At 40.5% G+C, this 25,774-nt stretch overlaps 2 protein-coding genes across 2 annotated transcripts; one reads left to right on the plus strand and one right to left on the minus strand.

The window, feature by feature from the left end:
• Positions 1-10,047: 10,047 nt before the first annotated feature.
• LOC131232398 (uncharacterized) lies at positions 10,048-10,593 on the plus strand. The gene has a single exon (XM_058228623.1). It carries the CDS (start codon positions 10,048-10,050, stop codon positions 10,591-10,593), a length of 546 nt encoding a protein of 181 aa, XP_058084606.1.
• A 12,054-nt stretch (positions 10,594-22,647) lies between these two features.
• On the minus strand, positions 22,648-25,319 carry LOC131233670 (pentatricopeptide repeat-containing protein At5g06540). The gene has a single exon (XM_058230462.1). It carries the CDS (start codon positions 24,941-24,943, stop codon positions 23,051-23,053), a length of 1,893 nt encoding a protein of 630 aa, XP_058086445.1. The 5' UTR covers positions 24,944-25,319; the 3' UTR covers positions 22,648-23,050.
• Positions 25,320-25,774: the final 455 nt, after the last annotated feature.

Below are 25,774 nucleotides of genomic sequence, written 5' to 3' on the forward strand. Positions count from 1 at the left end.
TAACCTCTTTTGTGTATGGTGAATTGTTCATTGCATCAGTGATAAACTCCTACACATACCTTCTCTGAGGATTAGCTGCAATTCCGTAAGTTCTATCCATTGTATCTCACAGTTATGGCACCATTCAGTGGCAGGGGAAGGTGTAGGGGCCATCTGATGTGTGAAAGCAACCCAACCCTAGAACCCAAAGGGACCAAAAAAGCAGCTCGATCCAAAACTCAGGTGGCAAATAGAACAGGGAACAAGGTGAGAGGGGACACCAGCTGTTGATTTGCATGGGGCCCCACGGTGCTGGTTATATGAAATCTAGGCGGTTCAGACATGCCATCTGGTCTGGATGACGGGTTAGGCCAACTATAAGGAGGTTTGGCATCTCAGGTGGGCCCCTATGAGAATCAAGGTTGTGTGTCTCTATCACAACTTGTTCGTTCCCTAATTTTCTGGGTCATGAGGGTTTTCTGAGGTGAAAAATCTGATGGTCCGGTTGGATGATACACACATCACGTGGGCCCCACTTCTGCCAAGTACCACTACTAAGTTTAATTAGCAAAACAAGGTAGTGGAAATGTTCCCCCATGTAATCTTTGCCTTGTATTCCCCATGTAAATTGATCTTTCTCTACTAAAATCTTCCACCATACAGTCTGTATCTATGAAGACAACCACCAAATTCCATAAAATTAGTGCTTGTGAGGGAGGCATGACCGACCCCAGATTGGCCCACATGATTGATGAATGGACATTTTTCGTTGTAATTGATTTGGACCACCCATTCTGTTTGTGAATGATCAAATGGTTAGGATCATCCAATCAAGTTGATTTTTGGCAACTGTAGACAATCCTACGTGTGGAAAATTAATGGATGACTAAGATTGGTGCAGTTCACTTTGCTCGTTCTTGATTCAATAGTTAAAATCATCCAATCAAAGCAATTCCACATCGATCATTAGTAGATTAACCGTACGTTTTCCTTGCGATTGATTTGAGGTTAGCAACACAACACCAAGCTTATTCTTTAGAAATGTGCTCCCTAAGTTCTAAACCATTAGATGTATAACATGTCCACGGTTGCTGCTTCTTCTTCTTCTTCTTTTTTTTCCTTACAATTAATCTGGACCATCCATTTTGTTTGCCATAGGGTAATCCAAGGTCGTCAGTTGAGCCGACTTGTGCTGTGTAACTGGATCTGGTCTGTGTGCCGAGTTGACTCGGACTCCTCCGAGTCTTAAAACCATGTCATGAGCTGAGTTGGGGTTTGGCCGGATGGTCCCACTTCCACCTACCAAACGCTCATTTGGACCCATGTGTTGATCATCTTGCCCATATATGATGCTGATCTGATCATCGGGTAGCCATATCGTACGGATCAAATGGATGGCTGATGAAAACGAGGCCGATTTTATTTCCTAGCCATCCATTGGTTTCATACACTTTGAGTGGCTCAGCCCACCTGATGACGGTCAAGATCATTTACATGAAAATAGGTCCAATAGAAAATCTGATCCATCTATTTGTTAGAGACCATCATGGATCGTTTATGATTCTAAAGAATCACTTTTGTTAGGCAAACATTTTGTGATCCTGATTGATCATATGGTGGGGCACAAGATGGATGGGAAATAATTATTAATTTTCAAGCCCACCGACCTGATGGTCAGGATCACATCTGATATGCGAGATAATAGAGCATGGTCTATTTCAAGATGGGTCCCACTAGAAGAACAGCATGATACCAGTTATTTGCCTTTAGTGGGGTGTCTACACCAACTATATATGGGCATTTAGTAAACACGTGTACGAGAAAATGGATAGCCAATCTGCACTCAATGTACACAGGTGGCCTACTTGATGAGTGGACCATCCTGGTTTAATGTTGGCCCAGCTGCTGAATGGTCAGGATCTCCTCTCATGAATCGCCCTAGTATTTTTCAATGTATAGTGGAACACCCCACCCGGATCATTTTTGTGATATTGATGTGTGGCTATGAGTCTATGACCCAACAATGGTACAGGTCATGCTGTTCGTCTAGTGGGACCCATCTTGAAATAGGCCATGCTCTATCATCTCATGTTTACTAGATGCCCATGGTTGGTGTAGACATCCCACTAAAGGGAAATAACTGGTGTGTATGCCGCTTAGGTCCAAACAAAAGTCAAATTCCAAGCCTAAATCCTAGTTCATTTACCCTTAGGGCCTTAATAACGTAATAGTGAGAAGCTTAAGGGAGTACCTAGGTCTCATTGGAGTTCCCGGTTAACATAGGCCCCAATCGCTTGTTAGGCACCGCCTGACACGTGGAATTTCATGAATTTTTGTGGCGGAATATGACACCTTTACTCGTAGGTTTTTTTTCGAAATTATACCCTTTACCACCCCTGCATCCAATTACAAGTTGCCGTGTGGCACACTCATACCCACAGTCAATCATAACTTTTCTAACCTTTCTGTAACACCTAAACTTTCCAAAAACTACCAAAGTGTCATCCCCCACAAATATAAATACCTCACTCGCTTCACTTTCTCATCATCATCTAATCATACCTTAACTACTCATCCACAAGGATCCTTACTCTTTCTCCAGTGACACAGACTCTCAGGAGTTTCAATACCCGGTCAAGGGTTCGAGTATCCATAGGTGGTGAAATCTCACTACAGAAAGAGAGTGACAGGATAGGAAGCCCTTTCATCCCTACGTCAGCTTAGCCAAGCCCAAATTTCAGCCACCCAAGCCACCAAGAGGCCGACCTAACTTGCTACAATCAATCTTTGTGACAGCACATCCGTCCATTCACCTAGCTACAAATCAGTTGCATTTGCATTCATGTCAAATTTTTGCATCATCATTTCTCTTCTTAAATCCCCTGCTTTCTCAGTCTACCCAAGTGTATGCTCTACAACTTGCGGGTATCCCGGATCCTACCTATTAAAAAAATCAAATTGACTGATATTTTCTATCCCTCATCAAGTAAACAGGTCATGTTGGATTACCTTTACCAATCCTTCACTCTCACTCTTAAGTTGGACATTACACCTTTCATTCGTGTCATCCTCGCATTCTAAGCATCTACATCAACATATCACTTCTCAGCCTCCCCTGCTACTCTAGTCGTTTTGATTGTATGCTATGTGACCCACCGATTCCTTAGATCTTATTACACCGAAAACTCGAATCAACCAAAGATCTTTTCCTTTATTCACGGTCTCCCTTTAGGTAAATGGGTCCTATCGGATTGCTGCATCACATATCATCCATTTCACTGCCCTATTTGAACGCTAGACTAATAAAATCACTTATAATTTATCAAGTTGTGTGAAATAGAGACCACACGTTCATACAGAGAAAAAAGGTTCCAAGACTTTTGTTCTCTATCAACGTAGTCTCATACTCACACTATAAGATGAGGAATCCCCAAATCCTTTTATTTATAAGGAATCTATAGTATCTAGCCGATTGTAGAAATCTAAGTTAACTAGCTAGTGGAGACTCTAAGTCAAACATCTAACACCCCGAGTTACAGCTGCATAACTAAGAAAAGCTTGAAAAGCGAGTGCGATCACCAACGTTTGCAATTGGTCATCTTTTTCCCATCCATTTCGATAGTTCTCCTTTTTTATGACAATCAAGCAGTGATACATATCGCATAAAATAAGGTATTTCATGAACATACTAAACATATAGAGATTGACTGTCACTTCATTCTAGAGAAATTGTTCGTTGGTGTTGTTAGCACTTCACACATTTTTTCTATGGATCAACTTATTGATGTTTTTTATTAGGTGGTCGCTGGAATACGTTTGTCTAACATTGTATGATAGTTGGTCATGCCTAACTTCTATACTCCAAAGCATGAAGGGCGAGAGAATATATGTATTGGGTAGTCTCATAAGTTATCATAACATTTTATTAAATATAAATATAGAGAGGGGAGAGGTGATGCAGGGAAGAATGTAAATAAGTGAAGAGGAAGATGTTAAAAAAGTGAAGAGGAAGATTACTATCTTCCTTAGGTGATCAAAGCCAAATCCATGAGAAATAATAAGAAAAAACTCAAATATTTTATTGAATGATCTATAATGTGCCTTTCTCGATTACACTATTAATAAAGAAAAAATAAAATACTAATTCATAATTATCAAAAATAGTAAAATTCTAACCCTAATAGAAATCTCAATCCAACTAGAATAGAACTTGAAACAGTAAGTTTTTACAAAAATAGATAGTCCTAAATTAATCTTATTGCAACATTCTTCGCATGACTACAATAAATCTCTAAAAAAATGAAATTTAAAACTTTGAAAATAAGAAAATATGATAAAAATTGAAATTACTAAAAATAGTAATTTTTTCCTAAAATCTTGATTTTAAACTGGAAGTGTGTGTTTTATTGCAAAACAGATGGACATGACCCACTATGTCGGTCAATTGACCTTGGATGGCACGCTACATAAAGATCAATATGTCATGTGTCTCGTGATGATTCTTGTATTAAAAGTAATGGTTGATTTACGGTTCACACTTTCAATAGCAATTACTCCCTTCTTCAAATCGGACGCTCTTAGGGCCCAATTACGTCATGCCCTATATAGGACTGGACCCAAATCTGACAAACTACTTCACTTTTGTTTTACCTTCTTTTGGTCTAGTCAGGCTAGGATTGTATTTGCGCCACATCCTACATTAAGTGTGGAAGCCCTAACCTCAATTATCTCTAATTATATGATCAATTCATAATAAATTAATGGAACAAATTTTGGGTTGGGGGATATTCAAGGTGGAATAATATAAGCCGGATATCCCACACATGCGCTATGATGGACCAATAATCTTTTATTTCTTAACGGTCCAATTACTTCCCACAAAGGATTTCAGACTTTAGCAACCGTTACCAAACATGTTTTTAGACTTCAGATTCATGGCCTCAAATTAAAAGAAACTAAGATTTCATGCTAATCCTAGTTATAACTCTCTTCATAATTTTGGATAAGCACCATGATGATCCATTTGGATCACCGGCAATCTATGCATATAAGTGGATTTTAGTTTGTATAGAAACTAGTTGATTTGAAACCAAAAGCTTTGAGAGTATAGTTTAGAGCTCTTTTGTTGGATCCCTCTTAAATCCAAATCCTTGGCATTCCAAGCAACTAAACGGCAAATAAACAACAAAATACCACAAATTCCTCTTATTCCATGCTGTTAAATAGAGCTGGGCATAGGACAACTCGACTTGTCCAACTTGTTCGGACCTGACTCGATCCGAACCAAATGGGTGAGTCGGTCCGAACCAAGTAGGCTTCGTCCAATCCGAACTCAAACTGAGTTGAGTTCGAGTTACCCAGTAACTCTATCCGAAATTCGATCTTGTCAAACTTGACTCGATTCGAAACCGACTCAACTTGGATTCAGGTATATATATAATAAAAAAAAAATCATAATTTTTAAGTATCTCTAACCCTATATGCCACACCCGACCCCACCCTGACCCGATCCCAAACTCTCTTTTCCTCCCTCCTCTTCCAAGCCCGGCAACCACCCACCACCATCCTCCTCTCTCTCTCTCTCTCTCTCTCTCTCTCTCTCTCTCTCTCTCTCTCCTCTTTCCTCCCTCCCACCCTCCTATTCCAAGCCCGGCACCCTCCTCCTCTTCCTCCTCTTCCAAGCCCGGCAACCACCCACCACCATCCTCCTCTCTCTGTCTCTCTCTCTCCTCTCTCCTCCCTCCCACCATCCTCTTCCTAGCCCGGCACCCTCCTCCTCTTCCAAGCCCGGCAACCACCCAGCACCATCCTCCTCCTCCTCCTCCTCCTCTCTCTCTCTCTCTCTCTCTCTCTCTCTCTCTCTCTCTCCTCCCACCCTCCTCTTCCAAGCCCGACACCCTCATCCTCCTCCTCTTCCAAACCCGGCAACCACTCACCACCATCCTCCTCCTCTCTCTCTCTCTCTCTCTCTCTCTCTCTCTCTCTCTCCTCTTCCAAGCCCGGCACCCTCCTCCTCTTCCAAGCCCGGCAACCACCCACCACCATCCTCCTCTCTCTCTCTCCTCTTTCCTCCCTCCCACCCTCCTCTTCCAAGCCCAGCAACCACCCACCACCATCACCACCTTCCTCCTCCTCCTCCTCCTCCTCTCTCTCTCTCTCTTTCTCTCTTTCTCTCTCTCTAAATTGGTGCCAACTCGATTCGAATTGATTCAGGCATGTTGGACTTAGTACCGAGTCAAGTTGAGTTCGGAGCCTAATTCAAAATCAGATGGATTCGGGTCAGCCCTATCTCGGTCCGGCTGGACTCATCCCAACTCTATTGCTAAATGACCCCTAAAAGCAATCCATTAATTGTTTGGGTGGGTGAACCACACACCCCCAAAAAAAGAAAAGAAAAAACTTTAAATGTGAACTCTTTTATTACTCTTGACCTGACATCTGATTGGAATTTTCAGCCGACCATGATAAAATCAACGTCGCTTGTTTATAGACGCCGTTGAGATTGAGAAGCTTGAAAGGCAAGTATCTAGATGATCTGGACCTCAGGGGGAGCCTTTTGGTGGATATGTGGCATGACCAAGAGGCCTTGCACCTGATACGGATCACAGCTGGGCCCCCACCTAAATGGAGTGCATGTATGTGGCACACACTAGCTATGTTTTTCCCCCCAATATTCCTGAGTGTGGGGCCACTCCTAATAACTACCGGCGAATTTTGGAAAAGAAAAAAGTGGTGTCGGTTAGTTTTTTCATCTTTTTTCCTTTGTATATTTATTCAATTTAAGAGTCTTTATTCAATGTGGGCCCTTGTGTGAAGGGAGGGACACGTGTCAGAGATCAGATGCATTCATCAGGCACTGCGTATTTGTCAGGGATCAGGTGCATTCATCAGGCACTGCGGACTGTGAGCTTGTTGAAAGCGGATTGCTTGTGCCCCTGCTGTCGGAACCTGCGTGGGGCCCACAGGGATGCACATGAGAAATCCACTCCGCCCATACACCTGTCGACGCGGATTGCCTGCTCCAAGTCGCTATTGGACGGTTCTCTCTGGGCTCCACCATGATGTATATGTTTTATCCACGCCGTCCATCCATTTTTCCAAAAAAAAAAAGAAAAAGAGTAAGATGAAAATCTCAGGTGGACCACAACACATGAAATAGTGGTGATCAAACACCCACTGTTGAAAACTCCTTAGGAGTTACAATATTTATGTTTTCCCTTCGTCCAGCCCCTTGTGACATAATCAACAGGTTGGATGGAAAATAAAAATTACAATGCGCCTTAGAAAGTTTCTAATAGGACGTTGATTTACCACTCTTTCCCCATCATGTAATCTACCTGGTATTTGGATCTGCCTTATTTTATAAGCTCATGCCGTAGAAGAACGGAAAGGATAAAACACACACATCATTGTGGGGCCCACGGTGCACTGTCTGTACGACAATCCGCGTCCTTAACCTGTCAAGTGGGGCCAAAGTGATGTTTGTGAGAAATCCATCTCGTCCATCCATTTTTCCAACTCCTTTTAGGACATCAGATAAAAAAATTAGGTAGATCCAAAACTCAAGTGAGCCACACTAGGGGAAAATTTTTGGGAAAGAAATGACTACCATTAAAATCTTCCGACGTATGTTTCAACGGTAGTTGTTCAGTCCCCACTCTTTCCTCTCATGTAGCCCACTCGAGTTTTGTATCAGCTTCGTTTTTCTTCTCACATCCTATAAAGGAACCGGCAAAGCGAATGGACGGTGTGGATTTCTTACAAACACCACGGTGGCCCCACCTAGCTTCCGAGCGCAGGAACTTCTGGCAACAGCCTGTCGCAGATTGGTTGGCATACCACACGCCAGCCATATAGCTGACGTAGATACGTGTCGTGCGAAGACGAGCGCCGACGCTCCTCGAGCTTCCAGTTCAACGAACGCTTCAAAGGATATCAAAGTTACATGAGCCCTACAATTATGTATTTATTATATCCACACCGTTCATCCATTTTTCGAGATTATTTTAGAGCATTAGATAAAAAGTGAATCATATCCCAAGCTCAAATGGACCGCACCAAAAATAGCAGTGAGGATCATGATTTTCACCGTTAAAAAATTCGCTAGGACCCACCGTTACAATTATTTTCCATCTAATTTGTTAGTAAAGTGACAAATACATATATAATACATATATGAAGATTATTTTCCATCTAATCTGTTAATAAAGTCACAAATACATGTATGAAGAGGAAAACCAAATTTCATATTGATATAAAACTTCTGTAACCTTTAAAAAGGTTTCAACGGTAGATGTTCAATCCCCCACTACTTTTTGCAGTGTCGTCCAATTGATCTTTACAGCTGTCTTATTTTTCACCTCAAGCCTTAAGAGAAGGTCGCCAAATGGATGGACGGTTTGGATATAATACATACTTCGTGATGGGACCCACCGAACTTGCTGACGTCCATACACCAGCCAATACGCTTCCCCTGCCACAAAGATATCACAGTGGGCCCCACTGATTTTGGAATCCCGTTCTTCCTCGAGGGCCCACGTCGTTGAAACAGGGGCCCCTTTTATTTATTGCAGAGGATGAGTTTTTCTTCACTGCTTTTTTTTTTTCTTTTTTCTGTTGACTTTCGATTGACTGCGACTTGGCCTTTGCAATGTTAGAGAGAGAGTGTCTGGAAGTTTCTAGTGAGATCCAGACGAACAGTCTCCATATACGTAAATGTAACTGAAATTTTCATTCTTTAAAAGACCAACGACTCTTCTTTTGACACTTTCTCTCCCCCTCTCTTTGACTTTTTCCTATTTCGTCTCTTATAAGTAACGACTTCTGTGGTGCTACACCCCAAGGAGCTGTACGTATACACGCGGTTACACATGTAAATATGAAAGACGTACATAAGATCTGAACTTTCCATAAAGTAATATATACTGTTAAGATGTTCTGAAAAAAATATCAGTCTATTTGACACTTCATCTGGACCACAGAATGTCAAAATAAATGAATGGCTAGGAAAAAATTAACCGCTAATTTACTTTGTACATTGCAGTCCGATTGAACAATGAAATTGTCTTACTTTCTAGGCTAAGGCTCAGATTTGTTTGACATTTTCATCTGCATGTGTGTACGTGTGTGTGGATGCCTGCGGCTCCCACGTGCATGTGGAATTAACAAGCCTCTTCTACATGCATATCTACACGTTGGGAACGGATGCGGATTGCCTGTGCCCCGGGCACTGTAGTCGTAAGCTGTGTGGGGCCCACAGATATTACTGTAACAAATCCACTCCGTCCATCAGTTTTGAAAGAGCACAATAGGAGAGGAGTCTAAAAATGAAGTAGATCCATAACTCATGTGTACCATAACACACGAAACACCGGGGATTGAATTCCCACCATTGGAAACTTTGTGGAGGCCACAGAAGTTTTGTAACAGGATGATACTTGTGACTACTGTTTATCTGAGTTGTAATAAACCTATGAACGGTTTGGATGGCATATAAACATCATGGTCAGCTCCAGGAAGGTTTCAACAATGGACGTTTCGGTTCCATTTTTTTTCATTTTGTGAGGCCCATATGAGCTTTTTTTATCTTCTTGATTTTTATCTTCCTGTATTAATGTGGTCTTGAAAAACTGATGGACGGAGTGGATATGTTACATCCATCTCTGTGGGCCCCACACAGCTTCTTTGTGTGCCCTTGGGCACATACAATCTGCGCGTCCGTTGGCATGTGGCACACGTGTATCTAATCTAATATGTTGCTTTTACCCTTTCCAAAAAGATAAAATATTCCATCAATCAGGTGGGCCTCATGTCCATAAAAATTGGACGGTTTCAACCATTTTCAACAACTCCAGCATGAGTGTAGTAGATTTATCCCCGTTAGACGATGGGAGGAAATGCTCCCTCTCTCTCTCTTTCCCTCAAATATGCATATATACACATACCCACACATACATGTACGGTATTAAAAAAAAAAAAACACTAGATTTTGAAACTAGTATCATCTCTATATTTTTGTCTTAATCCATCTCATTCCCAAAAGAAAAAACGATTTAAGATAATATCTCCATGGATTCATATAATGAGAATACCAAGAAGCTCTCTCTTGGAGGAAGGCTTCAAGGTCCAAGGCCCCCAGCTCTCAAGGTAGGCAAAAATTCTTCTAAAATCAAGAAAAAAGCTCCCCAAAATTCCGCCAGCAACGCCGTTCGTCGACCAGTGATCATCTACCTAAGATCGCCGGAAGTCATTCGCGTCGACGCTTGCAACTTCATGAATTTGGTGCAAAACCTCACTGGAAACTCGTCATCATCTAACAGGGCGATTGGGTGCAGTTCTACTGGAGTGATGGATCATGTCGGTAAAGCCGATGAGGTTCCGGCCGATGGGGGGTTAGTTCAAGGGCCGCAACTTGGTGTGGATGAGATGATGGATCATATGCACCTTTCACATGAAATGTCTCCTTTGGTCCCAGAAATTTCTTCATCGGTGCCTTCGAGTAATTCTTTTATGATCTCACCAAATGTGTTCTCCAATATGCATGATTTTGGTATGATTTGTTATTCTCCTGGTTATCAAGACACTACATCTACCTCTCCAAGATTCAACCTTTAGAAGTGATCATCGACGTCTCTTCCCATCCATCTTTAAAATGAATGAGAGAGAGAGAGAGAGAGAGAGAGAGAGAGAGAGAGAGAGAGAGAGAGAGAGAGAGAGAGAGATGCCACTAGCATGGAGGAGGGAGACATTATATATAGATTGAATACTTTTATTTCATTTCATTGAAGTGTTCCAGGATAAGCTTTCGGATGGATTTGTGTAGTTGGATTTGATATGGGAGCCTCATTTTTTTTTATGGTTTTGGTACACTTCCCATGTGTAGATATCCTTGTATTTGCTTTAGATTAACAGCCACATTGTATTGTATTCAGTTTAAAAATTATCTACATTTGCCTTCTCTCCATCTTCTATTTTTATTTCCACTCCGCGTTATATAAGATTCATCTCATGAAGCTAAAAGATGCATGAAAATCTGTAGAAGGAATTCTACATGCAATCAACCTTTTATTATTACATGGTGTTTTATGTTTATTGTCTTGTGAGTTTAGTACCACGATATTTTCTCACCGGAGAGTAGTTTGTAACTCCTCTCTATACAAAGATACTCAAGTTTTCTAGCCTTGTGAGTGGAGTAAATAATCAATGTAGCACCTTATGCACCCAGGAGCTTTAATCTACTAAGAGGACCCCAATCCTTTTAATAGACCTAGTTAACATGGCATCATAGGTGTTAGATCCCAATAAATTTTTTTTCCTTTCAATTCTGTCTTCTTCTTCATCCTTAGCCAACCGTTGATTCGCGGGGATATTTGAAAAAAAAAATTTGTGATTGACCGCCTCCTTTTTGTCTATATTTTTGCTCCAAGTGATATGTACAGGAACTGTGTTAAAGTGAGAAGAGCGGCAGATTAGACCATGGATTATCGTCCTTTCACAGTTTATAGTATCCTCAAAATGCAGGAGTTTCAACCTTATTTTTGCTAAATGCATATAATCTTGACACAACATGATATAGAAGATTTCAACTGGGATGGAACTTTTCCATTAATTATTTCTTCCTTTTTTAGGCCTATATTATTGTTGTAGGTGTTGTTGACTCATTACACATGTAATGTTGAATTGCACTTGTGTCTTTGTATGTTGTTGTGGGTCTTGTACCCCTCTCAATCATTGCAAGTTTAGTTCACTCACCTCTTGTGTGGTATTGCACTTGAATCTTTAAGTGAATTTTGCATGCGAATGATGGTTTAGTGGGTCGATAGTTATCTAGTTTGGATGGCTTACTATTTGAAGAAACAATTCAATGGACATCAAACCTGAATCTAAAGACCAGTTATAATTGAACATCTTAAACCCCACCATGTTAAGTCTAATACGAGGTGTTACAAACTCAACATTTTATTACTAAGCAGTGCTTTATATTTATTCTATTGTGAGTTTAGTCTCACATTATATACATATAGTGTTCTTAGTATTGGTGCCTCCGCATGTATCGCACACTAGCTAGAGATGCAAAAACATATTAGGTATTGCATGGGAGATATTGCATGTATCAGATAATGTATAACTATTTTTAGAAAACATTAGAAAATTTGTTGAATTTTTCAATAAAACTTAATAGATGTTAATAAAAAACATCATTACACAGTTCAAAAGATCACAAAAAATAAGTACACATAATAAATTTTCAATGTAGAAAGTCCTAAATTATGTGCCATTTAACACAAGTGATGTAACTATATTATAAAATATATATAAATAAATAAATAAATAAACAAAAAAAAAAAAAAAAACAGTTTGTATAATTTATAAATCATAGTAGACATGAAAACACAATCATTTGATTATGTTTAAAATTGCATATCTGGCTACAAGTAATTGAAATTAAATTATCCAAATTATGTCCAATAACTTAAAAATTAGGTTTATTTCCTCATATGACGCTGAGATTGGTGGATATTTATTGGATAGTTAATAATGAAAAATATCCAATGGCCTTATTCAACAAATAAGTGTCCACAAAACAAATTAGGTCAAGATTGTTTAAACAATATAATTTTGGGATCATGACTTGGCAACAGTGAGTTCCACAATTTAATTGGTTTAATTACAGTTAATACATGACACGTACAATTTCTAAGTACATGTGTATCAAGTGTTATACATATCATGGATTAAAAAAAGAAAAAGACAACTCCTATTTGGTTATCAAAATAGAAAGTTGTTGGGATAGTTGGAAATGAAAAAATAAAATAAAATCCAATCACCTTATTTCAAAAGTAGGTGTCCACAAATAAGTGGTTATTATTGTTCATCCTATTGAGTTTTCGATTGCGGAATCACACAGAGATGGATCTAGGATAGCAATCCAAGAATACCAAGCAAACACAAGAGAACACGAAGATTTAATGTGAAAAATCCATTCAGAAAAAAATCATGGCACAAAGCGACAAATCTTCACTATGAAAGCAGAAATTATAAAGAGGAAGGACTTACCAAACTTGCACAATCCTCAAATCTCTCCCTTGCTCAGCCCTTTTAGAAACCCTAAAACCCTTTTAGAAAGCCTTAGAATCCCTTAGAATAATACCTCCCAATCCCATTTACACCCATATACATATATATATATATATATATATATATATATATACATATAGAAAGAATCTTAAACAAAATCGAAAAAAATTATAAACGAAATCGAAAAGAGATCCTGCACTTTCGCAGTTGCGCGAAAAATGTACGCAGAATCTGATTAGATTTAAGACATCAAATACAACACATCCAACTTAAGTTATACTGTAAGTTAATGAGAGTGGGATCAACAATTTAATTGGTTTAATTTTGGTTAATATATGACATATAATACCATTTCTAACTGTCTGCGTCGCAATGTAATACACAACCTAAGTATTAAACAACCCGCCTCTCTTTTAAATATGATGGATGAAGTCTACCTTACAAGCCTTTTATTTTGTAAAGAGTAGACACAGGAGAGAAAAAGAGGGAGAATAAGAATGGTGTTTATTTTTTTTTTCGTTCTCTCTTCTTTTCTTTCTTTCTTTTTTTTTTTTTTTCTTTCTTTCTTTTTTCTTTTTTTTTTTCTTTTTTTTTTTTTTAGGGGGGGGATAGGCATGATGCTTTTTTTTTCCATTCTCTTTTTTATTTTGTGGGGGAGAGAGAGAGAGAGAGAGAGAGAGAGAGAGAGAGAGAGAGAGAGAGAAGAAGAAGAAGAAGAAGAAGAAGAGGGAGAATAGGCATGATGCTTTTTTTCCATTCTCTTTTTTTATTTTATGGGAATTTTTTTACGATTTTCAATTCCAGCCAACCCATCTTCGATCTTGATTTCGGCACCAAAACTTTCTTCTCTCAAAATTTGCAGATGGTTAGTCAATTTTTGTTAGAAATGGATTATAAGCAAAGGATTTGAAATTTTGATTTTTTTTGTTTTTCTTATTTTTTTCATTTTTTTTGAAAGGGACCTGCACTATTTGGGTATTGACAATACGTGTTGCATGCATCATCCATACTTCGCGTTTTATCGCAGCATTAAACTGAAAATATTGCACTGTATCAATATTTCCATGATACATTGTGATATTTGCCAATACTTCAACCGAGATCCGGAAGTTTGGTAACTCCCAAGATATCTGGTGTCACTGGCTCTCAATATCAATAATATCTGCTAATATTGTAAAAAACAATAAATACATGTAGGAGAGTGGATGGTACCTCTTATTAATATAAAGAGGCTCAAGCCATATAGTATTGTGAGTGGGGCGTGTAAGCAATGTAGTGCCTCTAATCTACTGAGAGTTCCTAGCCTTTCTTTTATTATAAATCACTCATGTTTTCCTACTCTTGTTTGGTTTGTCCCCACCATGAAAATCACATGGTGAAAAAATGAGTCAGGTCCACTCATCAAGCGGGTCTAAAAGTGTTGTCGAACTAGATCAGCAAGTCTAATTTATATTATCGGTTGCTTTCACTTCGGTTGGTCCCCGTTTGAATAATATAGGTGATATTCATGGCAAAGTGTAGTTTCTGCGTTCCTGGGAACGTTACTTGTTAGGTCCTGCTATATAATCTGGTTTGATCTTGTAGTCCAAATAATACTCTTAGACAAGTCAGGTTGTATGTTAAGCTAGACTACAAGTCAATGTGGAAGGATACAATAGAGAAAAGTGCTAAAATAACAAGGTTATTCTCTATCTTCTTCTAGATTTTGTAAATACTTTCATGTTTTCATATTACTATCAATGTCCTTTTAATGATGCGTTTGGACTATCATATTAGTTTAGCACCATTTTGAAAATAACGGTGACTCATCTTTCTCACATGATGCACTGATGTACAGCTAACGAGACCATCCAAATTGTCAGGCCCAGAGTGAAGGTTCACATATCTTGAAAATCAATACAATAAAACTAAAAAATGAATAATTACAAGAAGAATAGTGATTGATCCACATTTTTCATATGATTAATATTATCTTCACAGTGTAACTTTTCTGTTATATATGGTCCAGTCATGATTAGGCAGCCATTTGAACAGTTTAAATTGCTATATAACTGTCATCTGTATTTGAAGGCCCGCCACCATTTTTTAAATGGTGGACTAATAAAATATTCTAGCCCATGATTTAAAAATTAATTTTTAAAAAAAATAAAATAAAATCCAATGATGAATCTTCACAATTGCCGAGTAGGAACCACTAAGACCGAGGCTCACGTGATATTAGGATGATGATGATAAAGAAGGATTTAGGATAGCATGTGCTGCAATTCTGAGTTATGTGTGAAAAGACCTTTTCAAGTGCAGGTGGTAGGTGATGGTTTACATGCAACATACATGAGGAGGCCCATGGGAACTCTATTAGAAAGGAATGCGCAAGGGGTCTCCCCCAATGTATCATTGGAATATGACTTTGTGAGTAGAATGATTTTCATAGAGATAGTGTCATGTCAGCATTCACGTGCTTTAGGCGGAACTTCTATTTAATGAGGTTAGGAGCAGTTGAGCCATTACCCACACGCTTTAGGCAATACCTTTCTTTTCTAATAATGTTGTGACATTTACACAGCCAAGTTAAGAGTAATTGAGCATAGTTAGTATTTATGCACTTTAGGTCGGACCTACACACTGTAAACCTGACTATGTTGCTTTGCGATGTGGGTGAGTGACCATGTGCTCAAAACATTACAAGTTCGATGCTGCTCCAAGATTATCTTACCTGATCCCTAATTTGGTCTAACCAATGCATTGTGCGAGCAGACTGTTCTTTTAAGTGACCTTGGTACCTTTAATTATATATGCACCTTTACCTACATGAGGATGAGATTCATCAGTATCTATACATTAACATATAGTACAATAGTCATAATTGATTTAGCTGCAGATGTAGTGTTTGGATTGCATAGTTGCATGAGGAAGATCCCTTCATAGTAACAGATGTCATTCTTGGAAATTTCTCAACATGGGACTTTCTCCGGTGATTTTCAAAATATGAGGTTTTTCTTAGGATATTGTTGAAGGAAAAAAAAAAATTTCTAAAAATAAATAATAAAAAAATTAATAAATAGTTTTAAATTTTCAAATATATAATTATTCATGAGTTATTTAAAATTCTAAACAATTTTCATATTAATACCATGATAAAACTGTAAATTATTAAAAATTGTTGATATTTTGAAAGCCTTGTAATATGATTAAGATAATATCATTTCATTATTATTATTATTATTATTATTATTATTATTTTGTAATAATATTTCAAGATTGTTATACGACGATAATTATGCACTTTTAGACTTATCCACCACAGCATTATCATCGAGTCATATAAGAAATTATAAGAATTTATAAATTATTTCATGAAATATATATGTAAATAATTTAAACTTTCACAAATCTAAAGAACCTTTACAAGTGTATAATATTGACAAAGCAATCCTAAATTGTGTGTTGTCTCCATCTAGTGTTGTCATGCCGGATCTAAAGCAGGCCTAGAGAGTTTGGGAAGTTATAGTAGTAGTTACTTACAGTTCAACCGATTGGACTTAAGACCTTTTCAATCACACTAACTAGAGTTTCCGGAGTGCTTTTGGAGCATTAAGGGGCTGTTTGATTTTCAATTTACCTTAATAAATACAACTAGGTAATAATGACTTTTTCTATCTGTTTGTTGAAGATGCAAATCAGCAAGGATTTTCATCTTGAAAATTAGTTTAAAAAGGACCTTGTTAGAACGGATTTAAATTTGTGGGCCCCATCATCTGTATGAACCCCCTCAAGTCAACCAAATGAGTCTATTCACCTACCTAATTAGATGATGAGATGGTTTGCCAGCGAATGTGACCTGATCAAGCACGCAATCGGTTATGCGATGAGTGGTGGGCAGTATATGCCACCACGTGGCTAACCAACTATGGGTTGCGTACATACGTTTTTAGCCAACCCATGTCTAACACCTCTCATGCAACCCTAATGGGGAATATAGTTTTATGGGACTATTTAAACAAGATTGATTGAGATCACATAGAAAGAAAAAGAAATTGAAAAGCATAACCAATTCGTTCTAGTGTCTGTTAAAATTGTGACACCAAAATTACTACGGGTTATTCACTTTTATGAGCCCATATGACCCATGTTTCGTATGCTAATGAGGCCCAAGTGTTAGTGGAACCTTGGGGGGGGGGGGGGGTTCGCTTGCTTGCTGGATCAGGTCACATGTCACGCCCCAGACTCGGTAACTGAACTCACAAGGAACCCGATAGCCGGTTCTGGCCGTAACAACCTCCGTAGTACCTCATTCTCGGCTCCTAAGACAGGTTCCGATCCTGGGATCCTACAAGGAGGATTTCCATGACGGTATAATCAATTTCAATATGAGCAAACCCAAGATCACAGCAAGTATAACTGATAATAATAAGGGGCATACATCACAAAATCTACTAAGAATTTAAACTTTTACAAGCTTGCATCAGGTCTGAAATGACATACTTAAGATAAAGAGAGAAAAGTCAGCAACACTGGAGTCCTCAAGCTTAACTCTACTCCACGCTCTGCTGCTATGACGCCTGCCTAAAGTTTCCTGCACGCATCAGTCGTGCATAAGCTTATAGAAGCTTAAAGGGTGGTGTAAGTGTGTGACAATGGTGTACATAAGAATAACAGGAAGTACAGGAAAGGAAACATACTCAATGAGAATATCACTAACCTTACCAAGGCTTATTATGAATACGGTGTAATGAGTACTAGACGCCATACAAAGGCAATGCATGAAAGGGCTTACACAGCCAATGCTAATGCGATACAAGTAATGCCAGTGCTTATATGCAAACCACATGTCAAGTACATTTCCAATCATAAGGAAATCATCGGGGTCTATTACACTGTTGAATGACTACCGCTCTACAGACCCCGCATAGTCAAACGAGCGTAAGAGACCTCACTACCTGTCTGTAGACAGCCAATCACCAACAAGGCCTGAAGGTAGCGGACCCATTTACGAGATGGTCAGACTCAGCCTAGCAACGCCTCCTCACACCAGGTAAGTAAGGCCACACCCCTATCCAATCAACTATACGACAGTAGGAGTCGCGGCCTAACGATATAAGGCCCTTATGGGCTCATAGTTTCCACTTGGTCACGGCGTTAAAGCAGATCCTTGGTACCATAAAAGTTTTGAAAAATTTACCCATGGGCATCCTATGCACCCAGTATGCTCAAGTATCAATTCTGGTGTCCACACATACGGCCATCCAGGAATGCTCCCTTTGGAGGCAAGACCCTAATGAAGCAAGGGCGGTATCATCATGAAATGTGATGATAATGTATGAGTCACACATACAGATCATGCACTAGCTATAGGCACTCAATGTCACAAGGGGAGAAACTTCATCCCTCAATGACCACCACACAATGCAATTAATTCATACAGATGATGCATATGGGTCACAAAATGTAAGTGTGCTACCTGTGAAATATGAAATCCTCTGTCCTAAGGAGGGATAAGGTCTAGGCACATAGACAAGTGTGGTAAGAAGAAGAGAAGTCCTCTGGTGGGGGCCGAGTACTTTGGGACGACCCACAAGCTAAAAGAGTCATAACCCTAAGGAGGAAGGGTCTTAATCAGGCCTAAGGTGGGCCTTCAACCACTTATAAGGGCCTCTATGGGCCTACTTTAGGGCTACCAAGGAGGACATCCAACCTCAACTGAGTCCCAAAAAGGTAGCCCACTACGCATATAATGTAAGATCTAAGGCCTACGTAACTAATGGGCCATACTCCAAGCCCAATCTCATAGACCACATAGTGGGCCCTTAAGTGAGGTTTGGGCCTAACCATAAGGATCATAAATCCATATTTTGTGGTGGGCTTCATGGGTAGCCCGGTAGTTCATTTACATGGGCAATTTTCACATTTAACACAAGTGAGTTGGGCCCCACTTTTTAGCCTAAGTATAGGGTCAATTTTATTGGGCGGCGAAGGGCCCAACCTCTTGCATATTATTGCCTCTAAGCCCATCACAATAGATGGGAAAGTATAAGCTCAAGATCAATGGGCCTATCTAAAAGGACTTAGTCCACAAGGCCTAATTACCAACACAAAAGGGCGGCCATGCATATATATAATATCACATAATGGGCCTTGAGGAATAGCCCAAAAACAAAAGCTATTCAATTCATGCTTTATGGTAGACTTAGAGAGCAGCCCATAAAACCAAAAAAAAAAAAAACATGGGCAGGACCTAAACCAATGATATGGGCCTTGCCATTTCAGCACAAAGCCTTAGCAAGACCCTCCACAATATGCATCAATGTGGGCTTTGTAAGTCAGCCCATAATTGAGTACTTCATGAGGGCACCAAGGCCCATAATACATGATCAGCTTATAGACAGCCCATTGGACCCGTAAAACAATAAGGTCAGGCCCTACACGATCTTGGGCTCAAGGAATAGATTTCCAGCCCAAAAGTCCCATAAAACTACCAAAATCTAGTTAAGGCTAGCATATATTATCACCTCAAAGATGGGTCTTAAGAGGCACTAATTACGCCCAAAAATGTCTAAAGAAATAAGGCAATGAGTGTGTGCAACACTCCCTTAAATCTAGTGGGCCACAACAGTTTCCAATACAATCAATCATGTAACAATTTTGGGCCCCTTGCTGGAAATCCAGCCCACCCACTTCCTAAGCCTGCTGGAGTCCAGAAATCTATCTAATTTAGATGGGTTATTGACCCATGGTGACCCACACTCATCACAGTGGGCCCCACCAAATGAACGGGTGAAGAAAACATATAAAACAGGGTGGGCCTGCTGCTGGACTTTCAGTCCAGCAACGCCCAAAAATCCTGGACATCCCAGGTGGGCCTGGGCGTCCCGAGGGCCTGGATGGCTGCCCCTTTGCAACCTCATGGTGGGCCCCACTTGTGGGCATCCTTCAAGGGAGGTGGACCACTTCCAAGGGAGGCCACATGGTGGAGGATGGCCTGAGAAATACATACATCAAAGTGGGCCACACACATCGGATGGCCAGCCCATCCTTGGGCATCCCAAAGGTGGGACGGCTGGCCCATTTTAGCCTCAAGGTGGGCCCAAAAACTCCCAAAATCTAATGGTTCAGGCGGCCTCCATGCACCTGAGATAGACCCCCACAAGGTGGGCCACAAAATGAGTGAAGGGGAAGGCCATAAATATTTTAAATAAATTTTTGTACAAATGGACAGCAAGGTCCAGATTTTATCTTTCTGTTGCAGCAATGCTGCTGTCCCTGACTTTTGCACCCCATTTGAGTAGGCCCAGGTCTATGTAAATTTGGAAAAATGCAAGGCCAACCTTCCTATACAAGTATACAATAAGGTGAGGTCCACAAAGGTGGCTCACCATTTAAAGATCAGGCTAATAATTATGTTTTTCCAGCAAACAGTGTGCCTGGACAGTCCAGAAAAATCTGGACCGTCCACCCTCCTTCGCCCACCCTTTTGGGTGATCAAATAGGGACACTTGAGGGTGAGGTTTAACATACTTTCAGGTGGGGTCCACCCCTCAATGAAAAGTTTAGGAAATCAGGGAAAAAGAAGCTACAAACGAGGCCTACAATCCATACATTACAGCATAAAAAAAAAAATCCAACAATCCATGTTGTTGTCTAAATCAGCCCATAAAATTAATAAATGAGAAATAAATCACAGATTCCATAAGGTGGGGTCCACCCTGATGTGTCACACAACCCTCAGACCCAAATCTCTTCCAAAATAATCCTTAAAATCAGGCCCAAAGGCCTTCCAATATCAAACAACAAAACTAGGCAGCATAGATGGACCTGGACGTCCAGCAACTTGGGCCTGGAAGTCCCAAAAATCTGAAAATCCTGATTGCATGGCACATCAGGTGGGCCACACTATCATCACATCCAAACCACAGAAGGGGGAGACGAGAAGAAGAAAGGAAACATGCCGGCCATAGGGAGGGCTCCGCTACTACGATCCCTCCACAATGAAGGAAACAATATGTACATGCAAGATCAAAGAAGATCCCATACATGCATAAGTCCTTCAGCTAGGAATCTAAGGTGTAGATGACCCATGATGCATAAATGAAAGGAAATCTCATCAAGATAGGGTCCATAGAGAATGACCCCATTAAGATCACATGCATGCAAGTGGTGGCTAAAGACCACATCCAAGGAGTGGTGTAGGATCTCCACCATTGATGTGGTGAGTCCTACACGCATACACTCTCCATATGAAGTAACAAAAGATCTTTAAAAAAAAAACCATACAATCTATCCTACATGCTCACCTACATGATGAATTCTTCAAGATTCTTCAACCACCATGCTTTTCAAGCCTCAAGGGAGAGGATTCTATGGTTATGATAGGTCTTTGATGGTTAGATTTAGAGGGAAAAGAGAGGGAAGAGGGCTAGAAATTTCAGCAATGTTGGACGTTGGAGGGCCTTTTGCAACGAGGAGATGAGAGAAATGAAGAAAGAGGGGGAGAGATGGGAGAGTTGTAGAAGTGAAATGATGGAATTTCTTAGAAAAATGTGAGCTTTAAAAAGAGAAACATTTAAGTGCTCATGGGATAGGGTAGCTCATGATTGCTTTTAAAAAAAACAACTCATGATTATTTGTTGAAGAAAGAAATCTCATGCTTGCTTGGTGGCTATAGGTCCATAGACTAGGCCATAGGTCATCATGGAAATGATGATGTCATCACCATTGGCAAACGTGCACATGGAGAAATGTGTAAATCATGTGGGTCCCACCAAAAATACGATCAACGGTCCAAATGATGCGCGGCCCATAACTTTTGATGGACATATCGGATTTACGCATGAGATGCGGCGTTGGAACCGCGGCGATGATGTGATCGCAATGGCATAGGTCTTGGGTCAATCCAAGTTGGGTCTACGTGACCGAACTCAAGAGTGACCACAATTACTTTCCGAAGGTCGCGGGTCGCCGGAATTTGACCAGTAGGACCGCGGGACTAAAAATAAACGAAATGCATGGTCACACACACACACACACACATGCACACAAGCGAACTCGGGTCGGGTCTCATATCACATTTGCCGCCAAACCATCTCATCATCTAATTAAGTAGTTGAATAGGCTCATTTTCTGGTTTATGTGGTTGGGGGCCGCCAAATTCTATGTTTCCACTCCCAGACTCAGTGTGGTATAATCATGCGGCTCGATTCATAATTACTCAAAACATAATAGGTCACACTGTCTGACTAACACATAGGGTTTCAGTTTGTACAAGTGGAGATCCATGCTTCAATGATCAAGACCATTGGTCTATTTAGCTGCAACATGGATGGGCATGCCTCGGAAACCTTCTTGATTGGACAATCCTAACTTCATTGGCTTGCGATTTGAGGGTGAAGAAATGAAATACAGCAACAGTCTGAATTCAATTGAATTAAAAGAAGAAGAAAACGAAGAAGAAGAATAGGAGAAAGAAAGAAAGAGAAGGGCTCAGCATTGTGGCTAGGACCATTCGATCTGGGAGGGCTTTGGGACATGGTCCCTGTACAGTGGATCCCATAGACCAAAGGTCTGGATAACTAATCCATGGGTGCTACTTGAACAAACTGAAAACCAAGGAGGATCATATTATATTTCTGCAGAAGGATAAGTTACAAGTAATTTTTATTATGGCCCTGTAATGATCTGTTATGGGCCTGAAAAAAAAAATCGAAAAAAAAAAAAAAAAGGTCATTTTGACCATATTGTAACAGTAATGGCAGTGACTGTTACGGCTACTGTTACCATTATGGAATACCTTCATAGCAATAGGTCCCATCATCCAACAGAAAAAAGGACACACTATGGGTAGGTAGGATCTTTCAATCCAGGACATTATTGGGGCATGATCTGTCCATGGTGTGGCTTGTTGGATCATTGGATCTGGAACATTGAACCGTAGGCTGTAATTGGCCTTGTTTTCATTGGAATGATGAACATGTACATTGCTGGGTGCTGTTATATAGCCATCTTACCAGTAATCCAGACAAGAACATTCACCTTGCCTGAAGTGGTGGAACCGATTTCGATCTCTAACAATCAACTCTCGATCAAAAACTTTGGATATGAACTTTGTGGCTGTGTGACAGTCATCGCATACGCGTAGATTCTTCACTATTCTGATCACTGTCTGATTGCCGGTTCTCATCATCCCAAACGCAATTGCAAGCTTCTCGCTATGCTGATACAACGCGCTTTCCTTCTCTTCCTCATCTATATCAAACAGCACATCCGACTTATTCCCCATATACCCAACGGCTCTTATCCTCAGTGCGATCTCTTCCCACATTGCCCTGATCTGTTCGATTTCTGGGTGGGACCCATCTCCCATGATGAAGCGATGGACAATCCCATCGACCTCTATCAGGCTGTAACCAGGGGACTTCTTCACTCCTCTGTCCTTCATATTTTGCCTCAGTTCTGTAACTTGGTCCCACCTGTTTGCACGGGCATAGACGTTTGATAAGAGCACGTAGTACCCGCTGTGGCCTGGTTCCAATTCAATCAGGATCTTCCCAACCCGTTCTCCAATTTCCACATTCCGGTGAATACGGCATGCTCCAAGCAATGCACCCCAGATTGGCGCATTAGGTTTCAATGGCAATTGGTGTATGAATCTTTCAGCTTCATCCAGTTTCCCAGCTCGGCCTAGAAGATCAACCATACACCCATAATGCTCTAATCTCGGCTCGATCTTGTAATCTTCTCTCATGCTCTCAAAAAGTTTGAAACCTCTTTCAACCAGCCCACCATGGCTGCAAGCTGATAGCACAGCTGTAAATGTGACATCCCTCGGCATCACCCCTGTTTCCACCATCCTGGTGAAGTACTCGAGCGACATTTCAGCATGCCCGTGCATCGCAAGGCCCGCAATCACAGTTGTCCAGCACAGCACATCCCGCTCAGTCAGCTGTTCAAAAACCTCAATTGCTTTACGACTGTCCCCACATCTAGCATACATGTCAACAAGAGCAGTCCCAAGGATCAAATTCACAGCAAGATTGTTCTTAACTACATAATCATGGGCTCTTCTGCCTTGTTCCAATGCACCCAAGTGCGCACACGAAGATATCACACTAACCATCACCGTCTCATTGGCTCGGACGTTTTCAGCCTTCATAACCCGAAAGAGATTAACGGCCTGATCGAAGTGTCCATTCCGGGCATACCCACGAATCATTATACTCCATGTTACCACATTCCTCTGCGGCATTCTATCAAACAGTTGACGAGCAGACCTGACGTCCCCACACCTGTTATAACCACCAATCATAGATGTCCAAGACACTATATCCAGATGAGAAATTCTATAGAAAATCCGTTCCGCAGTCTGTAAATCACCAGAGGCGGCATACATGTGAACCAGAGAGTTCTGTACATACACATCTGATTCGAACCCATATCTGATGATCTGACCGTTGATCTGCATTCCCATTTCCAGGGATGCGAAATGGGTGGAAGATTTTAGTAGGAAAGGGAATGTTAGATTGTCAGGACGGAGGCAGCGGCATTGCAGTTGATTGTACAAATGGATGGATTGCTGCGGGTTGTCGCTGGCAGAATAAGCTCTGATCATGGCATTGTAGATGAAGGTATTGGGATTTTGGATTTGGGAAAAGACGCGGCGGGCATAGTGTAGTAAGGTGGGAGAGTGTCCGGGATCGGTGCAGAAGGCGATCAAACGGCTGACAGTAAATGTGTCCTCAATGAGATGGGTTCTGATCATGTGGGCATGGAGAGGCCTGAGGTAGGCTAGGTTTGAGGAGGGTTGTTCTAGGAGTAGGAGTTTTGGGTTGTTGAAGGTGAGTAGGATTCTTGCAACTGAAGTGTAACTGCCATAGCTACCAGTTTCCATTGTTGTCATATGGAAATGAAATTCATAACTAGTGTTTTTGAATTGGGAACTGATCAGATAGAAGGCTATGTACCACTACTTTTTTACAGTACAATCTTTCCAGACTGCATGTTACCTTTGTATGAAATCAGTACCATTAAAATAGTAGGTCATACCATGAATATCATCTACGACAAAAATCAGGAATTTCTGATCATCATATAGGCCACACTTTGAATTCAATCAACTTAACAGTTGTGGCCACTTAACCATCGGATCAGCATGAATTTCTGGAATGGTGATCCTTTTGGTCGGACCTACTGTTTTCGTGGTGCTGATTCCCTACTAAAGTGACATGTTTCGGCAAAGATGGTACCATATCACAAGTTGTGGTACCGTTGCCTTATGTGATAAGTTCACTTGGGGAGGATTAGAAAGGTTGGGATTAGATGATGGAATTACATTTGGGGAGGAATAGAAAGGTTGGGATTAGGTAGGATGGAATTACATTGGTCCCAGGATTTATGTGGATTTTGAAATACACTACACATGTGGGCCCCACATTGACGCATGCATTTATCCATGTAAGCCATCCATATACACCGTTTACACGTGACATTATGGTTATATATGTGTACGAGTGGATGACATCTGTTGTGAATTTGGTCTGTGGATTACAATTCCATAGTTTGCCAAATAGGATTTTGCTTAATCTGGTGTTGCCTTGGCAAGAATTTTATCCCATACATGTTAATCCCATCTAATACAATTCAATACCATTTTATTTCACCGACCAAACACCCCTGTGGCTTGATACTCTGTCTGACTGTGATGGTTTCATACCATGTGGTTGGAAATTGT

Source organism: Magnolia sinica, chromosome 18 (genome assembly GCF_029962835.1).
Source record: "Magnolia sinica isolate HGM2019 chromosome 18, MsV1, whole genome shotgun sequence".
Taxonomy (NCBI): domain Eukaryota; kingdom Viridiplantae; phylum Streptophyta; class Magnoliopsida; order Magnoliales; family Magnoliaceae; genus Magnolia; species Magnolia sinica.

Bases quoted from the DNA above. Each gene is read 5' to 3' on its own strand.
- LOC131232398 (XM_058228623.1), top strand. From the start codon at position 10,048: ATGGATTCATATAATGAGAATACCAAGAAGCTCTCTCTTGGAGGAAGG.
- LOC131233670 (XM_058230462.1), bottom strand. From the start codon at position 24,943: ATGACAACAATGGAAACTGGTAGCTATGGCAGTTACACTTCAGTTGCA.